The following is a 19,142-nucleotide window of genomic DNA, read 5'->3' on the forward strand; positions in this document are numbered from 1 at the left end:
AAAAAAAAAAAAAAAAAAAAAAAAAAAAAAGATTTTATTTTAACCGACTGAGCCACCCAGGTATCCAGCCAAGCATTATCTTTTAAACTGACAAAACAAAAGGGGATGCTTGAGTGGCTCAGTTGTTAAGCTTCTACCTTATGCTCAGGTCATGATCCCATAGTCCTGGGATCAAGTCCCACATAGGCTCCTTGCTTAGTAGGAGGCCTGCTTGTGTTCCCTCTCTCGCTGTCAAATAAATAAATAAATCTTAAAAAAGATAGAAACTGACAAAATTATTTTATTTTTATTATTTTTTTAAAGATTTTATTTATTTATTTGACAGAGAGAAATCACAAGTAGATGGAGAGGCAGGCAGAGAGAGAGAGGGAAGCAGGCTCCCTGCCGAGCAGAGAGCCCGATGTGGGACTCGATCCCAGGACCCTGAGATCATGACCTGAGCCGAAGGCAGCAGCTTAACCCACTGAGCCACCCAGGCGCCCCGACAAAATTATTTTAATTGAGAGCTCTACTTGAGTTAGCTTCCTCCAAGACATCTTACTAACTTAATTTGATGACTCTTGTAATAACATCTCTAGAAAACCTGCTATTGAGATCTTTTATAAAAAACTTAAGGACCGGGGCGCCTGGGTGGCTCAGTGGTTTGGGACGCTGCCTTCGGCTCGGGTCGTGATCTCAGGGTGCTGGGATCGAGTCCCGCATCGGGCTCTCTGCTCAGCGGGGAGCCTGCTTCCCTCTGTCTCTCTCTGTCTGCCTCTCCATCTACTTGTGATTTCTCTCTGTCAAATAAATAAATAAATAAAATCTTAAAAAAAAAAAAAAACAAAACAAAAAACTTAAGGACCATAATATATAACATATATATATGTATACACACACACACACACACACACTCCTCTACTTTCATTCAGATTTCGTAAGTGGGTTTAAAAAGGCTTTTATAGGACTATAGTCTATCCCTCCCCTTTTTAAATTGCAGTACAAACACTGTCATCTGTACTGATAAAGTACTTTGACAATGGTTTCAACTGAAAATTTCTGAGAAATTTCATTCAACCAACATTTTCTGAAAAATGAAATGAATGGAATCAATCAGGTAAGACAGATACTATGGGAAAAAAATAAAGGAAGGTCCCTGCTTTATGCTCACAATGAAAACACAATTACATGTTTTATGTCTCCACATGCCTCTTCTCACCATAGGACAAGAGCACACACCAGTTGACTGTGCTTAGTGTTATTCAAAGTGGAATTCACAGGTGACAGATCTAAGAGGTCTCCACTAAATTTTTTTTAATATTTTGTTTACACTTCAGTGATAATCTAGAAGAAAAGATATATAATCATACACTAGCACATCTGAATTGCCATCTCATATCTAAGTGCTATATGAGTTTCATCTGAGCTTTCATTTATGAGGAGACTAAGCAGTACTCTGTCCAAGATGAGAAAAGAACAGAGCTGAATTTAAAATATGTTTTTCTAACCTGAGGGTTAAATGATCACACAGATTAGTCTTTAAAAAGGAGAACTGAGTAATCATATGACCAGGGGACCATTAACTTGCCATATTCAAAGAGTTCCTGCACTTTAAGAATTGCTACCACATTCTCAATACATTGGAAGTTTCCTTTCAGCAAAATACAATGCCACAATGAATTAATAATTTACACAAATTTTGTCTGTATTTAATTGTTTTAATTTTAAAAAGTTTTTAAAGTAATTTCTATGTCCAGTGTGGGGCTCCAACTCACGATCCCGAGATCAAAGGCTACATTCTCCACCAACTGAGTCTTTCAGGTGCCAACTTTAATTTTAAAGGAATGTTAAAGAGATGTTTATACTTATTTTCATGTTTGTACATATTTATTTAATATCCCAATAAAAAAACAGTGGTCTATACAGTTTTCTTCGCTTAACAAGGAGCACTCAGAGAAATAGTGACTTAGCTTTTAACTCCATAAGGCTCATCTCTTTATCTTAATTTTTCAGAGGCAATAGGCTAACATACCATAAAACTAAAAAAGTATTTTAGCTGAATACTTTGACTTTAATTGAAAGGTCAACTGGGTACCTAGAGAATAATCCGATTTTTTAGGTCATCTAACTATTCTTCCAAATAGAAGAAACAGGTGATTTGGCCCATATGAACACAGAAGTGACTCTGCACATTCTCCTCGTGTTTAGGGATGGTATCCATGCTACAGGCACTTAACATCTACAGCCAATCCCTAATTCAAGAAGAGACATTATATTACCCACACACTTTGGTAATGACAGCAGCCCTAAAACCAAAGGACTTGAATTAAATTTTTAATGTAGATATTCATGAAGAGAAAACATTCAAGACATGTTTAATACTGTCAGGGACAGAATATTAGGCTGTTCCAAGTAAAAGCATTTACACTGTAGAAATCAACACTTTACACTCTGGCAGCACACTAACAAATCTTGTAAAAGAAAATTACACCGCACACTGCTGTACATGAGAAGTCAAAACTGAGGTTGATTTCAGTGTTTAGAACAAGATAGCACAGACACAGTTTGTATTTTTTTTCTGAGTTCTGAAATCCCAACCAATTATGAACAGCACAATAAATACTTTTCAGTTAATAACTGACACTTCATTTTACAGTTAAGACTGTAATCTTTCAATTCTCTCTCTCTCTATATATATATTTTGTGTGTGTGTGTGTGAAAGATATATGTACATTTTTTTGCCATGTTTTGTTAAGTGTAAAAAATTTCCAACATAATTTTCATTGGAATATTCCCGAACAACATCATAACTTGGCCTATTACTTATGGTATTATTTTCGTTTTAAAAAAATACTTACAATATAACAAAACTATCCAACTGAAGAAAAGTTAGTATGATTAAGAACATACTGCATGGGTTTAGAACACTAATACACTAAATCAAATTTCCAAATTTCGATTAGGATCATGGGTAGAAGAACACTAAGCAGAAGCCCTTCCAAAGTCCAAGCATTAGGCCAAATCTATTTATGATAACGCCTCTGATTTTTCAAGAAAAAGTGCTGGTAACTTTCCATAAACAATTTAAGAAACAAGATATCATAGGCCTTGCCAGCTGCAAGTACCTAGGAGGGTAGGGCAGCAGAAATAATGATGGTGGAAGAGGTTAAAAACTAGCATAGATAAACGAGAAAGGCTTAATATTGATAATTGGAATTATACTGATTTGTGGCATATTTTCCTTCAATACTGCCAATGAGCTTACAAAACATTCCTATTTCTACGAAAACCCAGACCAACCCAGTTGGTAAGAATCTTTTAAAATTCAAGCTTTTGATTTTCAGTCCCGTGCCACATGCAGATCCCAGTGGCTCACATTTCTGCGCAGAACCGGCGCCAAATCTTTGTTACCTACGTCCTTTAAGCCTCACAACCACCACAGGAAGTACGATTATTCTTACTTTACCGATGAGGAGACTGAAAACTAAGGAGCTGAGCCACCGATCAAGGTTACACGGCCGACGAAGACTGGAACTGAAACGCCCGCCCGGGTCTACCTCACCGCCCCAACAAGAGACGCCGCCTTAGGAGTTAAAAGCATGCGGACAATACCAGCAGTTGGGAGAGTTAGTTCTCCCAGGGACAAATAAAACTTCCTACGCAAAGTGAAGCTCACGGAGAAACTTGGGTTCCACGCCCAAGAAACTGCTCGTCTGTGTAGTCGCGCCTAAGAAAAACCGCGATACACCGAGGCGCTAGGAGAGGCCGGCCTTCAGCGAGGACGTGGCCAGTGTTCAAACTCCCACCACGCTGGTGCAGGCACCACAGCTCCCGCCGGCAGCCGACGTGGGAGAGAGCACGGCCGGGCCGGCCGAGGATCACTGACTCCTCCCGCTCTCCGCTCCAGGCGCCCCGAGCCCACTCCGGACGCGACCCCGGCACGCGGCGAGAGCAGGCCGCCCGGCAGGCCCGGCCCCCGGCAACCTCGCCTCTGGGCCTCCCGAGCCGCAGGCGCCGCTCCCCGTGCACACTCACTCACCTTCTGCTCCTCCGCGGAGGCTGCCTCAGGGACTTCCGCGGACATACTGCTCCCTCTGCAACGAGACGCCGGGAGAAGATGCGATTTCCGGGTGGCCGAGGCCGCCCGGCCGCCGCACCGCCTCAGGCCCGCCCGCCCCCGCTCTCCGAGCGCCCGCGAAAATGGCCGGCGCCTTATGACGACACCGAGCCTCGCCGCGCTCAGCCCCCGGCGACTGCGGCCAGCGCGGGCCGGCCGCCCCTCCCGCGCCGCGCCCCTACCTACCTGACCCCTCTCCTCCGGCTCTGCGACACAGAAGCACTTCCTCTCTTCCTTCAAAGGTCGCGGCTCGCGCCTCACGTTACATCCGTCGGGCCCGATGCTTCCTGGGAATTGTAGTTTATAAGTGGAGCCACCACTCCCCACCCTTTTCGACCTGTTCCAGAAGCTTTGTTATTTCTACTTTTCCGGACGCGCCCGCCTCGACTCTCTTACTCGCTCTCTGCACTGTAGCCAAGCATATTTTCTTTTGGGCGCTCCAGAGCTCTGTGCTGCTTCCTTTAACAAGTCTCCCCGCTCCGCTTTGCCTACTTAACCATATTCATCGTTCACATCCCCCTTCTGCGTCATCGCCTCTGGCTTTTTTTTTTCGAGCTCCTAACATGAGGTCGGGTCACATCTCTGTATAGCTCCCCAGCAACACACACTGTATCATTAGACATTAATTGTTATGATTACTGTATTGATGTCACCTTTCCTGCTCAGAGAAGCCGCATCAGGGCAGGGACCTCGTCCATAGTTGCTCATATTTTACTCCCAGAGCCCAGCATGTCCTAGATGTTCAATAAATATCTAATGAAGGAATTAAAATTCCATTTATTTGTCTACTCCCGGGAGTCCACTCCCACAACTTTATGGAAACCCCTGGCACCAAACTCATCCATGACTTTCTTTCTTTCTTTTTTTTTTAAGATTTTATTTATTTATTTATTTGACAGAGAGAGATCACAAGTAGGCAGAGAGAGAGAGAGAGAAGGAAGCAGGCTCCCCGCTGAGCAGAGAGCCTGATGCGGGACTCGATCCCAGGACCCTGAGATCACGACCTGAGCCGAAAGCAGCGGCTTAACCCACTGAGCCACCCAGGCGCCCCCATCCATGACTTTCTTAATTACCGTATCCGTTGACTTTAACTTTAATCCTCATTCTAATTGACATCTGAATAGCTACCGGCAATACTATACAGGGTCCTTTCTGTGAAGTGTCTCTCAGAAACCTGGAAATTAGGTTGCCCTCCAAGAGTTAAACTGGTAGACTGCAACAGATGATGAATGCAATTCTGCGCGAGTTTGGAAACTATCAAAACGTTCAGCCAGAGTTTCCTAGGAAGAATTTCACTCTGGGAGAATTGCACTGGGATTGCAACCAGAGAAACAAAATCTTATACTGCAGTTTTTTGGAGAAAAGAAGGAAGATGTTTGTCAGGCAAGCAAGTACTTAGAATACAAGAGTTCAAGAGGCCAGCTCTTTGAGGAAGATATCGTTTGAGAGTGTTTTGAGCTGGGCCAACTGAGAAACTTCTTAAGATCAACTCTTGGTTCTCTTTCCATAATTGCAAAGTAACTTACTGAAAATTTGCCTTTTTTTCCTACAGAGCTATAGGAAGAAAGGATAATGCACTAGTTAAGCTAAGTGAAACATCCAACAGTTGTATTTTCATTAATAAATTAGCATTCTGGAATATATCTTGTATCAATGTATTTGTGAGCTTGAGTTAAAATCTGAGACCACTATGTAAAAAAAAAAAAATCAGTATGTGTGATCTTGGATAAAGAGATTCTCTTTCTGAAAGATAGTGACACACACATGAGGGCAAGTTTGAATTTCTGGGAGGCAGACTTTGGTCAATGGAAAATTTACAAAGGTCAGTGCCACATTGTGGAGACCCGAGAAGCCATCCTTCCCCAGCTATCACTCTTCGGCATCCTTAACCATGTACCTTAATGTTTAAAATCGCACTCTGATCAACAATGACCTCTAAGATACTTCTCTGGCCATTCCTTCTTAATCTCCTTTGTTGAGTCTCTACCTTTCTAACAATTCTGTCTTTGGATCCCCTTCTTTTTCAAGTTTTACACTCTCCAGATCACTTCTACTTCATAGATTTAGGTGCTATCTATATATTCCAGGCCAGGGCTGTCCAATAGAACTTTCTATCATGGAAATAACTCTGTATCTCTGCTAACCAATACAATTGTCACTAGTCAGGAGCACCTGGGTGTTTCAGTTGGTTGAGTCTCCAACTCTTGATCTCAGCTCCGATCTTGATCTCATGGTCTTGAGTTCAAGCCCTGTGTTGGGCTCCATGCTGGGCATAGAGCATACATTAAAAACAAAAACAAAAAACAAAAAACAAGGATCAGGGCCGCCTGGGTGGCTCAGGAGGTTAAGTTGTCTGACTCCCTTTTTTGTTTGTTTGTTTACAAACAAACAAACAGTGCTGCGCATTGTGCAGAATGAGAGGCAGAGGGAGAAGCAGACTCTCCAATGAGCAGGGAGCCCCAGGCAGGGCTTAAGCCCTGGATGGACTCAGTCCTGGGACTCTGGGATCATGACCTGAGCTGAAGGCAGATGCTTAATTGACTGTGCCACCCAGGTGCCCCAAGTGTTCAGTTCTTGATTTCTGCTCAGCTCATGATGCCTACTTAAGATTCTCTCTCCCTCTGCCACTACCCCCATCTAAAAAATACCAAAAAACCCCACAAAAAAACAATGACTCTAATTTGACTACCAATCATTTGAGATGTGACTAGTGCAATTGAGAAACTGAATTTTGAATTTTATTTAATTTTAATTAAATTACCCACAGGAACGAGAATCACTGAGAAACCCTATTAACAGATTTTCGTTAGGTATGCGGCAAGGTTCAAGTATTTTTGTTTAATCAAAGCTCCCCCTGGTGATTCTGATCCACACATGCACAAGACTTTTCAGGCTTGAAACTTGGTAAGTGTATAAAAGCTTCAAAAAGATCAGTGGTCTTTTAGAGGTGTAGGTGCCCTAGCTCAAGAGTTTGTAGGAGTACAGGAGATAATGTCCCACCCCAACCATTCCTCAAGCAGCTGAAAGAGGAAATCCACCTGCACCATTGCTGATATTGTAGCAAGTATACATTTTTCCCCCTGGAGTAGCTTTTCACATTTGTATTGTCCACCAGGGAAGGAGCCTTCTCCATGCCACCAGAGGTGCTCACAATTTCTTCAGCCATTCCAAGCTAGAGACCTGGGTGTGTCAGGTATGTCCCCATCATCTCAGAGGGGCACTGGATAGTTGTAGGGTGTGGCCTGGTTGATCATGGTGTTGTTTTTGGTGAAGGGGCTGAGGGTGGACAGAATTGTAGTGTGCCCCCCTGCCATGGTGAAGGACGCAACCAGCACTTGGCCCCCTGATCCAAGCATCATTGAGGAAGACTGAGTCTCCTGGCCATCTTAGTTGCAGTGGCAGCGGCACCGGCTTACTTTTTTAAAAGATTTTATTTTTAAGTAATCTCTATACCCAATGTGGGGCTCAAACTCACAACCCCAATTTCAAGAGTTGCACACTCCACCGATAGAGCCAGCCAGGCACCCCAAGAACAGAATACATTTATGAAAGGAAGATAGAGGAAGAGTCTGGAAGATCAACTCAGGAAGCCAAGTGAGATAAAGAAAGCCAAAACCCTGAATATAAATGGTGACTTCTGTGAGCTAAGCCCAGGGAATAAACATTACCTGAGTAAGGTCAGTTAACTGTAAAGAGAGAGCAGTTTCAAAAACTTCAGTGTCAGAAATGGAACCTAGAAACTGGTGGATGCCACTTCTCTAAGGACTAAGATGACAGTTCTTTATATGAATTAAAAGTACAAACAGGAAAATTTTGAATGAGTTGAAAAGAATGATGAACGGTGGGGTCTGGAAGAGACACCACAAACTTTAAACCTTTAAAATTTCTTAAAATGAGGTGCCTGGGTGGCTCAGTCGTTTGGGTATCTGACTCTTGATTTTGGGGTTGTGGGATTGAGCCCCACATTGGGCTCTCCGCTGCTCAATCGGCATGGAGGCTGCTTGAGATTCTCTCTCTCCCTTTCCCTCTACTCCAACTCCCCAACCTGCTCTCTCTCTCAAAAATAAAATCTCTTAAAATATTTACCACAATGGGTACCTAAAATTTCCCTCAACTTTATTTGCATGCTTTCTGACTGTATACTAAGTTGAATGGCCTCTGAGTAGCTTTAGGACACTTCTCCCTAAAGTCCTTTTTTATAAAAGATTTTATTTATTTGACAGAGAGAGACAGCAACAGAAGGAACACAAGCAGGGGGAGTGGGAGATGGAGAAGCAGGCTTCCTGCCGATCGGGAAGCCCAATGCAGAGCTCAATCCCAGGACCCTAATATCATGACCTGAGCCAAAGGGAGATGCTTAATGACTGAGCCACCCAGGAATCCCAAATCTTTTTTTTTTTTTTTAAGTCTTTTTTCCCCTAATGATCAATAGGCATTGCCTTATATATCTCACTCATCACACAACTTACACACTTTATTGCCAAGGATATTGATGAAAGTGTATTTTATTTTATTTTTTTAAAGATTTTATCTGTGACAGAGATCACAAGTAGGCAGAGAGGCAGGCAGAGAGAGAGAGAGAGAGAGAGAGAGAGAGAGAGGAGGAAGCAGGCTCCCCGCTGAGCAGAGAGCCCAATTCGGGGCTTGATCCGAGGACCCTGGGATCATGACCCAAGTCGAAGGCAGAGGCCCTAACCCACTGAGCCACCCAAGGTACCCTGATGAATGTATGTTTTATGCCAGACTGTAATTTTTAGTGGAAAGAGAATGAAGAAAGAGGCAAAATTCCAGAGTAGTAGAACGGAAAATACAAGCTTTAACTCAGATTTGAATCCTGAGTCTTCTAACAGTGAGACCTTGGGCAAGCTCTTCAAGCTTCCTTTTCTTTCATTATAGAATAGATTTATACTCTCTGCAGTATGGCTTTAAGTATTAAATAACATATAAATTGTTTACATTGACTGGTACATTCACAGTAGGCATTCATATGTTTTCTTCCTCCTCCGAGGGTCCAAGTTTAAAATAAATATCTCACAAACTACTACAATAAAAATTTTGAGAGAGGATATCTTTCTCATAGATAATCCATGATAGAGTAGAATGGGCCAATTCCAATGCATATATAATTTTAGGAATTGAGAATGAATTCCTACCATGATGAAAAGCCTTCTTCCCATCTAGACTGACACTGTATTTCTAGGTGTAGTAGACCACAAGGAGTGTCAAATATCAAGATTTCACAGTGACCACCTCTATAAAGTTATAGCTGAAAGGGTGAACAGAGAAAGGGACTTACATAGTTATTTTACATAATTAAGTAATGTGAAAAAATCTGATAATGAACATGTATTGCATCAATCTTTTAAGTTTGATAAAGAGTCACTGCTTCATTCACAAAACTAATTAGCAAAGAGTAGGAATCCTTAGAATGAAGCCTTGGAAGAGAAAGGTTTTCCTTTTGTTCTGGAAACGACAAAGTTCTGATGGGGGAAAATGGCAGGAGGGAATCTTTTTATTTTTTATTTATTTTTTAAAGACTTTCATTTGAGAGAGAGAAGTTGGGGATGGGGGTAGGAGTGGAATGGGAAAGTGTCAGAGGGAGAGGAAGAAGCAGGAAAGTGTGGTCAAGTCTCGGCTTGTGACAGAAGGGTGGGGAAAACAACTAATATGTTAGACATAGTGCCAGGGCAAGTGAGAGCAGACAGGTGCTGGGTGACCATATCTCAATTGGAAAAAACAATGTAGGCATAAGAGGCCCTAAAAAGAGGGACAAAATTTCAGTACGATTCCCTTGCACAAACTTGCAGCAAGAGCACAGGATGCACCTAGGTTTCAGTCATCTTAAGATTTTCTTTAAAATGCCCATAAAAGGGGAACCCGAGTGACTCAGCTGATCAAGCATCTGCCTTTGGCTCGGGTCATGATCCCAGGGTCCTGGGATTGAGCCCCACATGGGGCTCCCTTCTCAGCGGGGAGTCTGCTTCTCCCTCTGTTCTTCCCTTCGTGCACGTGCGCGCATGCGCACACACACACTCTCTCTCTCTCTCTCTCTCTCTCAAATAAATCTTACAAAAGGAAAAAAATGCCCAGAAACATGGAAAACCATGTTATTAGAAATAATTCTAGAAAGGTTACAGTGAGGTATCCACGTAAAAAGACACCTGCATACAACATACATCACTAATTTTTGGATTACTAGAGAGGTCAAAGAAACAATAATAATTTTTAAAAAGGTATTTTGATAGTTTGAATGCTTGATGTTTTTTCCAGGTTTTATATAGAATTACCAATATTTACTTAGGCCAATGTATAAGAAATCAAGATACATATATTAGAATATTGATTCCAACAATCAGATGACAGAATACAAGCAGGCATATTATCAATATTCTCACCCCATTTTCTCGATCACACAGATCCAGAAAAAGTTTAGAGAATTCCTGGAGTCAGTCCTATTAGATAATATTAGAGCTGGGACTACAGTCCAAATGTTCTGGGTCCTAATTCCATGTTGCTTCCATGGTCTGAAAATTAAGAATAAATCTTCACAAATTTGTGCCATTGACAACGTTTTTTTTTAAGCTTTATGGAATACCAATAGACTTTTTTCTTAGCTGGTATTTTATTTTAAAGATTTATTTGAAAGTGAGTGAGCATGTGCACGCATGTGTGGGAGGAGAGGCAGAGGGAGAGAATCTTCAGACTCCCTGTGCTGAGCACAGGGCCCAATGAGGGGCTCAATCTCTCAACCATGAGATGCTGACCTAAGCCACATGAAATCATGGAAACCAATAGGCAGATGCTTAACCAACTGAGCCACCCAGGTGCCCTGTTGGTATTTTATGTGTGCCTTGTTATCTGATCTCCTATTGTCCATTGTCAGTGCACAAACATCTAAAACCACTTTTCTAAGGGGGATGAAGGGAGGGCTTTTGCTGCACTCAGCCAAGTTCCCTTGCTTAGGAGTTTTCCTACTGCCAAATGCCTTCCTTCCATTGTGACCCTGAGCAAGAAAGTGATAAATTTGGGGCGCCTGGGTGGTTCAGTCAGTTAAGCATCTGCCTTTGGCTCGGGCCATGATCTCCATGTCCTGGGACTGAGCAATATCGGGCTTCCTGCTCAGCAGGGGGTCTGCCCCCCCCCCTTCCTCCCTGCTTATTCTCTCCAAAATAAATAAATAAAAACTTTTTAAAAAGTGGTAAATTTCCTTGGGGAAGAAGCTCAAGACAACTTCCCTCTCCTCTCGTCTGCAATAAAGCTAGAATGGAAACTGTCTGATGGCTACCAGAAATCACTCAATCACATGAATGTCTCATCTAAAAATAAAAGCCAAATACACATTTCTTTGTTTTTTGCGTATATTTACAATATAAATACTAATTTACTTTCAAAGTACATATTCTTTTTAACAATTTGCAAAAGTTATCTAGCATGGGACAGCAATTTAATGTAAAGCCTCTGCAGTAGTAATTAAGGAAAAATAGAACTGTTTTAGGGATAAGGAGTTCTAGAAGGAGTATCAATGGGCGTAATGATTTGAACTTGCAAAGGGAATGTGAAGCAGCTTAGTCCACGTTGCACTGCCAAAACAGCATGTTAAAGGACTACAGCAACCTGGATGGGGTGAAAACTAGAGCTGGGAGATATAAAAAGTACACATGCTTGCATAGTGCGTTAATCTTAAAGAAGCTCAACATTTCATTCTCATTTTCAATAAATTAAATGAATAGTACTTAAAACACATCACACAAAATTAAAGATTTGTGCATATATTTTGGATTTCAACATTAATGTCAAAAATACATAGTATGATTTTACATAGGATTTGTGCTACATTAGAACACTAGAGACAAACATCACTTGAGTATTAAGGAAAACATTAAATATTAAATAACTGAGAAATAAAATGTGTCAACACTAATCTAACTGGATGGGGGGGTGGTTTGCTATTGCAACACGTCCAATGAAGTGGTTTCAACAGTACAAAAAGGCTTATTAGGACATGAGTGTTTCCAGTCTACTTGGAATATGTGGATCTCATTCCAGGAATCCTTTAATAAAAACTGGTCCAGGATAACAGGAGAGGATCCACTCTCCTGGTTGTTAATTGGTACACTCCGTTCTACGCTAATTTTTACTTTCCAACTTGGGTACTGAGCGAATACTTTAAATTGTCACTCCTTATCAACATCTTGGTGAAAACTGAGGGTTTGTTGGCGATTCAGTGTAAGATTTGAGTTCATACGCAGCACCACTATCAACTTCCATTGACTTTCTTGAGAACAGGAGCCGTACATCTCTATGGAGGTAGATCTTTCCAGATTTAGAACTCTGGAACCTATACAGACAAGCAAACAGAAAGATGCAACATTGTAGGCACTGAGTTTTTAAAACAAACAAACTTGAGGATTTGAATTTTGAAAGCAGGAAGAATTAGTCTTGCTACAATATTAAGAATGACTCTTTAACAAGATATTTATTTAGCCTCCTATTGCCGAAGTTTGTGCTGCTAGTTCCTAGTTAAGTGTTTCCCCCTTATTATTCACTACCTGAACAATCGACACTCCCTTTCCTCCTCATATGATCAGAGGCGCTTCTTTCTGTAAAGCTTGTTTCCCATACCATCTTACTTTCATCCCTGACACAGTAACACATGCACCTTCCCTCACCTACAGTGTCAAGTTTCAGTTCATGTTAGTCAATCACACTACATTTGGGCTCTGCAGTTCTAGCATCTTCTAGTCACATCCATTTCACATAACTTGCCCTCTCCCAATTTTGAGTACATTAAAAAGGATTCCAAACTTGAAAAGTCACAACAGAAAATAATCAAGTATAGCGGAATTATTGCTATCATTAGTAATGGCTAGTAGCTAAATAAAGCCTAAACATCATTAAAAAGACAAAAGTTTGTAGTGAAATGAAAGCGGTATCACAACTGTGTATGGAACTGTGACGATACCCTGCTAGTATCTATGACATAATACAGGGGCTGGAGTCTTTTGTCCTATAAACTTGTCTGGAAGCTAGTCAAGCATACACACATACTCTTTATTGCTAATCTCTCTCATTTTCCCTTTGCATAGCAGAAATACTCTATGGGTCTCTGAATTTTACTCCTAAATTAGCTGAAACATCTGGTGGTCAGTTGTATGTGAGCCAAATGTCAGCTTACTCTTCCATTCTGCCTGAAGTATTTTTTACCTTTTTAATCTGAAGGAGCAAACTGAGACCTTTAGCAAGTAGAACATACTCATACATAAGTGGTATACTTCCCAAAGAAGTTTCTTTACAGCATTTAAAGTATCTGATCACTATGTGGGGATTATAAAGGCTGGGGTGGTTTATCTTAGTGAATATTGTGCTATGGTGGTGAAACTTCAGAAGAAATGGTATCAAATCGAAGTGTAGAGAGTTGAATCTTATCTAGATTGGGCTGAGAGCTATTCTTACAGTCTGCTATTTCATACCATTTCTCTTTTTAAAGTCTTCCAAGTCTGTTTTCAGATTTTTATTCCACAATCTATATAACACTTCCCATCAGGCTCATAACAGGTAGTGTAGAGTAGGGTTTAAAAACATGGAGCCAGAGTCACCTGGGTGGCTCAGTGGGTTGAGCTTCTGCCTTCAGCTTGGGTCATGATCTTAGGGTCCTGGGATCAAACCCCACATCGGGCTCTCTGCTCAGGAGGGAGCCTGCTTCCCTCTCTCTCTTTCTCTGCCTGCCTCTCTGGCTACTGGTGATCTCTGTCTGTCAAATAAATAAAATCTTAAAAGAAAAAAACAACACAGGGGCTCCTGGTTGGCTCTGTGGGTTAAGCCTCTGCCTTTGGCTCAAGTCATGATCCCAGGGTCCTGGGACCGAGCCCTGTATCGGGCTCTCTGCTCAGCAGGGAGTCTGCTTCTTCCTCTCTCTCTGCCTGTAACTCTGCCTACTTGTGATCTCTGTCAAACAAGTAAATAAAAATCTTAAAAAAAGAAAAACCACACCCCTCCCCCCAAAACAAACACTGAGCCAGTTTAACATGTCCCCAGGATTCAGAACACCAGGCAGAAGACCCCAAGGCAAAAGTACCAATTAAGCAGTACTAGACTTTTTCAAGTATGAGACTTGAGTGGACAACTCTTTATTCATTCTAGACCACCACAAGGTAGATCTATTGAAAGATAGCTGGTGGTCCCCATCAGTAGCAGATTAAAGGTCTTCTGCCTGGGCCCTGGATGAGAGGTGCCTCCTTCTCAGGAATAGCAACTTTTGGAGCAAGGGAGTTAGGCTAAAATGATTTAGTCTCACTGATATGACTGAGAACTTACTATGAATAACATCAGAAAATTACTAACAACAGAGCTATAACCAAAAGGTTATTCAGGGGCAACTGGGTGGCTCAGTCAGTTAAGCATCTGCCTTTGGCTCGGGTCATGATTCCAGGGTCCTGGGATCCAGCCCCATGTTGGGCTCTCTGCTAAGAGAGCTTCTCCCTCTCCCTCTGCTTACTGCTCTCCCTGCTTGTGCTGTCAAACAAATAAAATCTTGGGGCAGGGGGGAAGGCTATTCAGCTATTAACCAATAGATTTGCTCATTGCCTGAGAGCTACACTAGGATTTAAGGGCAGAAAACCTAGTCCCAGAATACTGGCAACTTGGACCTCAACGACAAACAGCTTCTCACAACCTAGTGCTGTGACCTGGGTAGCAAAAGTCAGAGGAAAAGGTTATTTCTGATGGAATTACTAGAATATAAACTCTTTGAGAACAGAGATTTTCACACTGTTGTTTCCCCGGTGCCCAGGAGCATACCTGACACACAAATACTTGTTAAATGAATGAATGAAAGTTAAAAACATTCCCTGCCCAATACAGTAGCCACTAACCACATGTAGCTACTGAGCACCTAAAATGTGGCTACTTCACATTGAGTTGTACTGTTCCTATAAATCTCTATTTAATTTCAAACATTTACAATAAAAGGATGTAAAAATACCTCATTCATAATTTTTTTAAAAGATTTTATTAATTTATCCGACAGAGAGAGAGATCACAAGCAGGCAGAGAGGCAGGCAGAGAGAAGGAAGCAGGCTCCCCACTGAGCAGAGAGCCTGATTCGGGGCTTGCTCCCAGGACCCTGAGATCATGACCTTAATGAAGGCAGAGACAACCCACTGAGCCACCCAGACACCCTTATGTGGATTATATATTCAGATTTTAACACTTGGATATGTTGAGTTAAATAAAATATATTCATCTTTCCTCTCTCTCACTACTTTTTTTTAATGTGGCCACTAGAAAATATAGAGCTGCATATGCAGTTCATATAATAATTCTATTGGTTTCAAAATGTGTTTCACTGCCCCAGATAGGTGAGCATTTTTTGGATATAAAATATTTTACATTACATTGCTATAAATGAAAATTCTCCTAATTCAACAAGTAACAATGACTGCAGGAAGATATGCTATGTTTTTTCTGCATCTTAGCATATGAAAAGTCTCCAAATTAAGCAAATTCCAAAGGATACTGGTCTAGTCCAAGTGACAACAATTTTGAAGTTCTTCTTTAGTAACATACTTTCATATATATTTGAAACATTACCTCAGATGTATGAGGTAGCGTAATAACCGTTCTTCTGCATGTCGGATGTTTTCTTTATTAACAGTTCTCTTCATTTCTTGTTTAACAGGTACAGAAAAAGTTCTTTGTCGAAGGAATGTCTGATGATTGGCTGGCATATCTCGTAAGTCATATATCACAACAAACATCTTCACCACAGTCTTATTAGGATTAAATAAGGTCTGAAGAAACAACATAAAAATTATTCTTTAAAAAGTGGTTTGTTGATTTGATGCAAAATGATTGTGCCAATAATAAAATAGTTTTTTTTATAAGTTAATCCCAGTGGATATAATTCAGTTTTGGGAATTAAAGTTAATAACATCTTAAAAGTTTATGACATGATATTCAATTTTTTTAAAAAGTTTCAATTTTTATTTCCCAATAATACAAAATCCTGTAACAAATCAAAATTTTTAGCCACAAATTTCATATTAGGTAATACATAGCTTTTACTCTTTGTTCAGATTTTAAGAAATGCTTCCACTAAAGTAAGCAAAATACACCCTTACTGAATTAAAACATTCCAGTTCACTTATTTCAAACATTAGATTTATTAAAGTGTGTCAACTGCGAAATACTCAGAATATTAATTTCCTTACATTTTTAATAGTGAGTAAATAGAAAAATTTAAAAATAGCTGGGTAAAGCTAGACTTTTTGGTATATTAGGTACATATAGTTATATAAAATTAAAAATGTGTTCTCAAAAAAAGAGAAATTCCCTTATTTGGAAATTTTTCTGAGTTTAGAAAATAAAGTTCATTATTATTAGTTACAAAGTAGGATGAATAATACTTCATGTTCTTACAGTTGGATTCATTGCAAAAACTGTAGTGACACTAAACTTTTAAAAAATCACCAATACCATAATAGACCAAAATACGTATCCTTAGTGAAGACTGAATTAAATTCAACTGATACATGGATATTAATAATTGAAGGAATATTATTTTTTTTAAGTACTAATTTTTAAACAAGATCCCAAGCTGCTGATCTGACTTTAACCAAATTACCAACACATCAATAGGTAACTTGGTGCCCATGCTTTCAGAAGCTCATCCGTGGCACTGGACATCACTCACTGAATCAAAATGAGAAATATATCAATATTATGATCCAACTTTTGAAATCTAGTGAGTCTTAAGATTAAGGCTAATACATTCAAGAACCACAACAACTAGCAATCCAGGAGTTCAAACCATGTTTATACATAATTAAACTATATAAGGAATGAAAGACATGCCTAAGTTTCAGATTTAAAATTAATCATTTTAAAAGTTGGCTGTTATCAAACAAGAGGTATGAATATGCTGCCTCTGGGTCATTATTATGACAACTGATAGCTAGCTTTCCAGTGACCTACTCTGTCACACGAACTACGTAGCCAGAGGTGAGAGAACGAGAAGATTATCACTCATTTAAATTCAAGAAATGCATTTAACATAGAAGTATTACTTTAATATGCAGTGATTCTTTCTTGGTAAAATTTATATATGTGTATATACTGCATTATATGCACACATAAGTATTACATAGTACTGTGTTTTATCCCTGTGAGACAGGAAATAAATGTACAGAGCCCTTGCTGTATTTGAACAATGGTGATGAGTAAAAGTGGTCTGGTGATCACAATGAGGCCAAAAGACATCAATTAAGAAGGCTTATTGAATTAGATCAGATCTTGAGTGTAAGGAACTTAGCTAGGTATTTTTTTCCTCTTTAAATTTCAGCTCTATTGAGTTATAACCAACAAATATCAATTAGATTCTTTTTAGTCTACAAGCTCCAGCTTTGGAAAAAGACTTCTGGGCCTGCAGGATTATCCTGGGTCTGACTTGGAGATGAACTCAATCACAAACTGACCTTGGTAACAAATAAGTCTTCTGAGAATGCAAGACCAATGATGAATGACTGCTCTGGGCTAGAGGAATTTTCCTGAGCCAAAACAAGACCAACACCTAGACCAAAAGAGAGGGTGCCTTCTCTGCACTCATATCTGTCAGACTACATTTCTACTTTTAATAACCATCTTAGATTAACTTTGAAATTATTACACTAGGGATCATATAATTTTATTTTCCAAGGTTTCCTGCCAAAGCATTACTAATAGTTGAGGTCTTCTTGTCTTCTTTGAAATAGGTCAATCTCAGTCTGGCTAATTATATTAAATAGAAGGCACTAGTAATGTTAGTTCTAATTACACTGAAAATAGCTCTATTCAAGTTATGTAAACTGGTGTATACTATTTTTCTAAAGCATTCACCTTCATTAGATTATTTATGCTTTCCTTTTATGAAGGTCCCCACATGGCCATTCCTGGGGCAGAGCAGGGAAACTCCAAAGAAAGCTGCAGCCCCACTGTTACTTACCAAAGTTGTTGCAGCAGCAGTAGCAGGAGAAAGGGCTAAGTTCTATATGTATGTGAGAGAATGATTATTGCAATTGTAGGCTATAAAACACATACCACTTGTATTGTTCCTGAAGGAGGTACTCGATAACCCCTTTTACCAAGGGACTCTAAAGTAATCACACCCTTGAAATAAAAGAAGACAAATTGAGTACAAACTGATGCACATGTAAATAAAAGATGAAAAATAATAAACCATGTAATTACTAACATTTTAGAATTTGACTTGTATGCAAAAATATTCCCATCGATAGGTACATTCTGAGTATGGAACAGTGAGGGTCCAGAAAGGATTACTGTTCTTCCTGGAGATGTTACAATGATTAATATATAACATTACACTGCTTGAAATTTATATTAAGATATAAAAACCAGAAATAAGAAGCTCCTTGACTGAAAGGGAGATAAGGGAGAAAATGGGATTATTCCCTTGTTATCACATGGGAGGATGGAAATGAAGAAGCAATCCATTTACTGTTCTTTGGACATATAAGAAGTCAGGAAGGCAAACGGGTCTAAGTCTTAGCCAACAGTGAAGTTAATTCTTCAGCCGGTGAGTTAAATTAATGTATGGATTTCTGACTACAGACCAGCATCATCAGACTCATCTGTAAATGTCTTAGAAATGTACAATTTATGATTCTCCCTAGACCTACCAAATCAAAGTGTATTTTAAGATCCCCCAGATGATATCATATGTACATTAAAGTTTGAGAAGTACTACCATTCTATACTAAGTAGTTTTCTGAGAAGCATGTTCTAGTCACTACAGAAGCCCAAATGACAGCAAACAAGCATAAATTAAAACAAGGAAAGTTAGAATTGCACATGTGAAAGTTTCTAGATAGGCAAGATGACCAAATGACTAGAGGTGGTTAATTGTGCTATTTAATTCTTAGATAGCTTTCAGAAAGGAAGGCTGATTCATTTAACTGGGGTAACAGTTTCAAGTAGTTAAATAGAATAATTGCATGTTCTACATTTCATATCCTAACATTTTATATTGTACATGCCAAAACATGTCAAACTT

The 19,142-nt window shown here is 39.9% G+C and overlaps 2 protein-coding genes across 7 annotated transcripts in view; both read right to left on the reverse strand.

Annotated features, from left to right (window-relative positions):
* ARPP19 (cAMP regulated phosphoprotein 19) overlaps positions 1-4,355 on the reverse strand; it is a 21,491-nt gene extending 17,136 nt beyond the window's left edge. The window contains exons 1-2 of one of the 3 annotated variants that reach the window (XM_059372850.1): positions 4,283-4,340; positions 4,019-4,073 (exon numbers count right to left, since the gene is read on the reverse strand). In XM_059372850.1, coding sequence (XP_059228833.1) covers positions 4,019-4,063 — 45 coding nt within the window. In that variant the 5' untranslated portion in view covers positions 4,064-4,073; positions 4,283-4,340. Of the gene's footprint in view, positions 1-4,018; positions 4,237-4,282 lie in introns of those variants that run through there. The other 2 variants (XM_059372851.1, XM_059372848.1) reach the window with 2 other exon arrangements.
* Positions 4,356-11,844: 7,489 nt separating this feature from the next.
* Positions 11,845-19,142, reverse strand: part of ATOSA (atos homolog A) — a 94,407-nt gene continuing 87,109 nt past the window's right edge. For all 4 annotated transcript variants that reach the window (XM_059372853.1, XM_059372855.1, XM_059372854.1 and 1 more), the window contains 3 exons: positions 18,170-18,238; positions 15,686-15,885; positions 11,845-12,434 (listed from right to left, as the gene is read on the reverse strand). In XM_059372853.1, the coding sequence (XP_059228836.1) occupies positions 12,281-12,434; positions 15,686-15,885; positions 18,170-18,238 (423 nt within the window). In that variant the 3' untranslated portion in view covers positions 11,845-12,280. The remainder of the gene's footprint in view (positions 12,435-15,685; positions 15,886-18,169; positions 18,239-19,142) is intronic.

This window comes from Mustela nigripes, chromosome 13 (assembly GCF_022355385.1).
Source record: "Mustela nigripes isolate SB6536 chromosome 13, MUSNIG.SB6536, whole genome shotgun sequence".
Taxonomy (NCBI): domain Eukaryota; kingdom Metazoa; phylum Chordata; class Mammalia; order Carnivora; family Mustelidae; genus Mustela; species Mustela nigripes.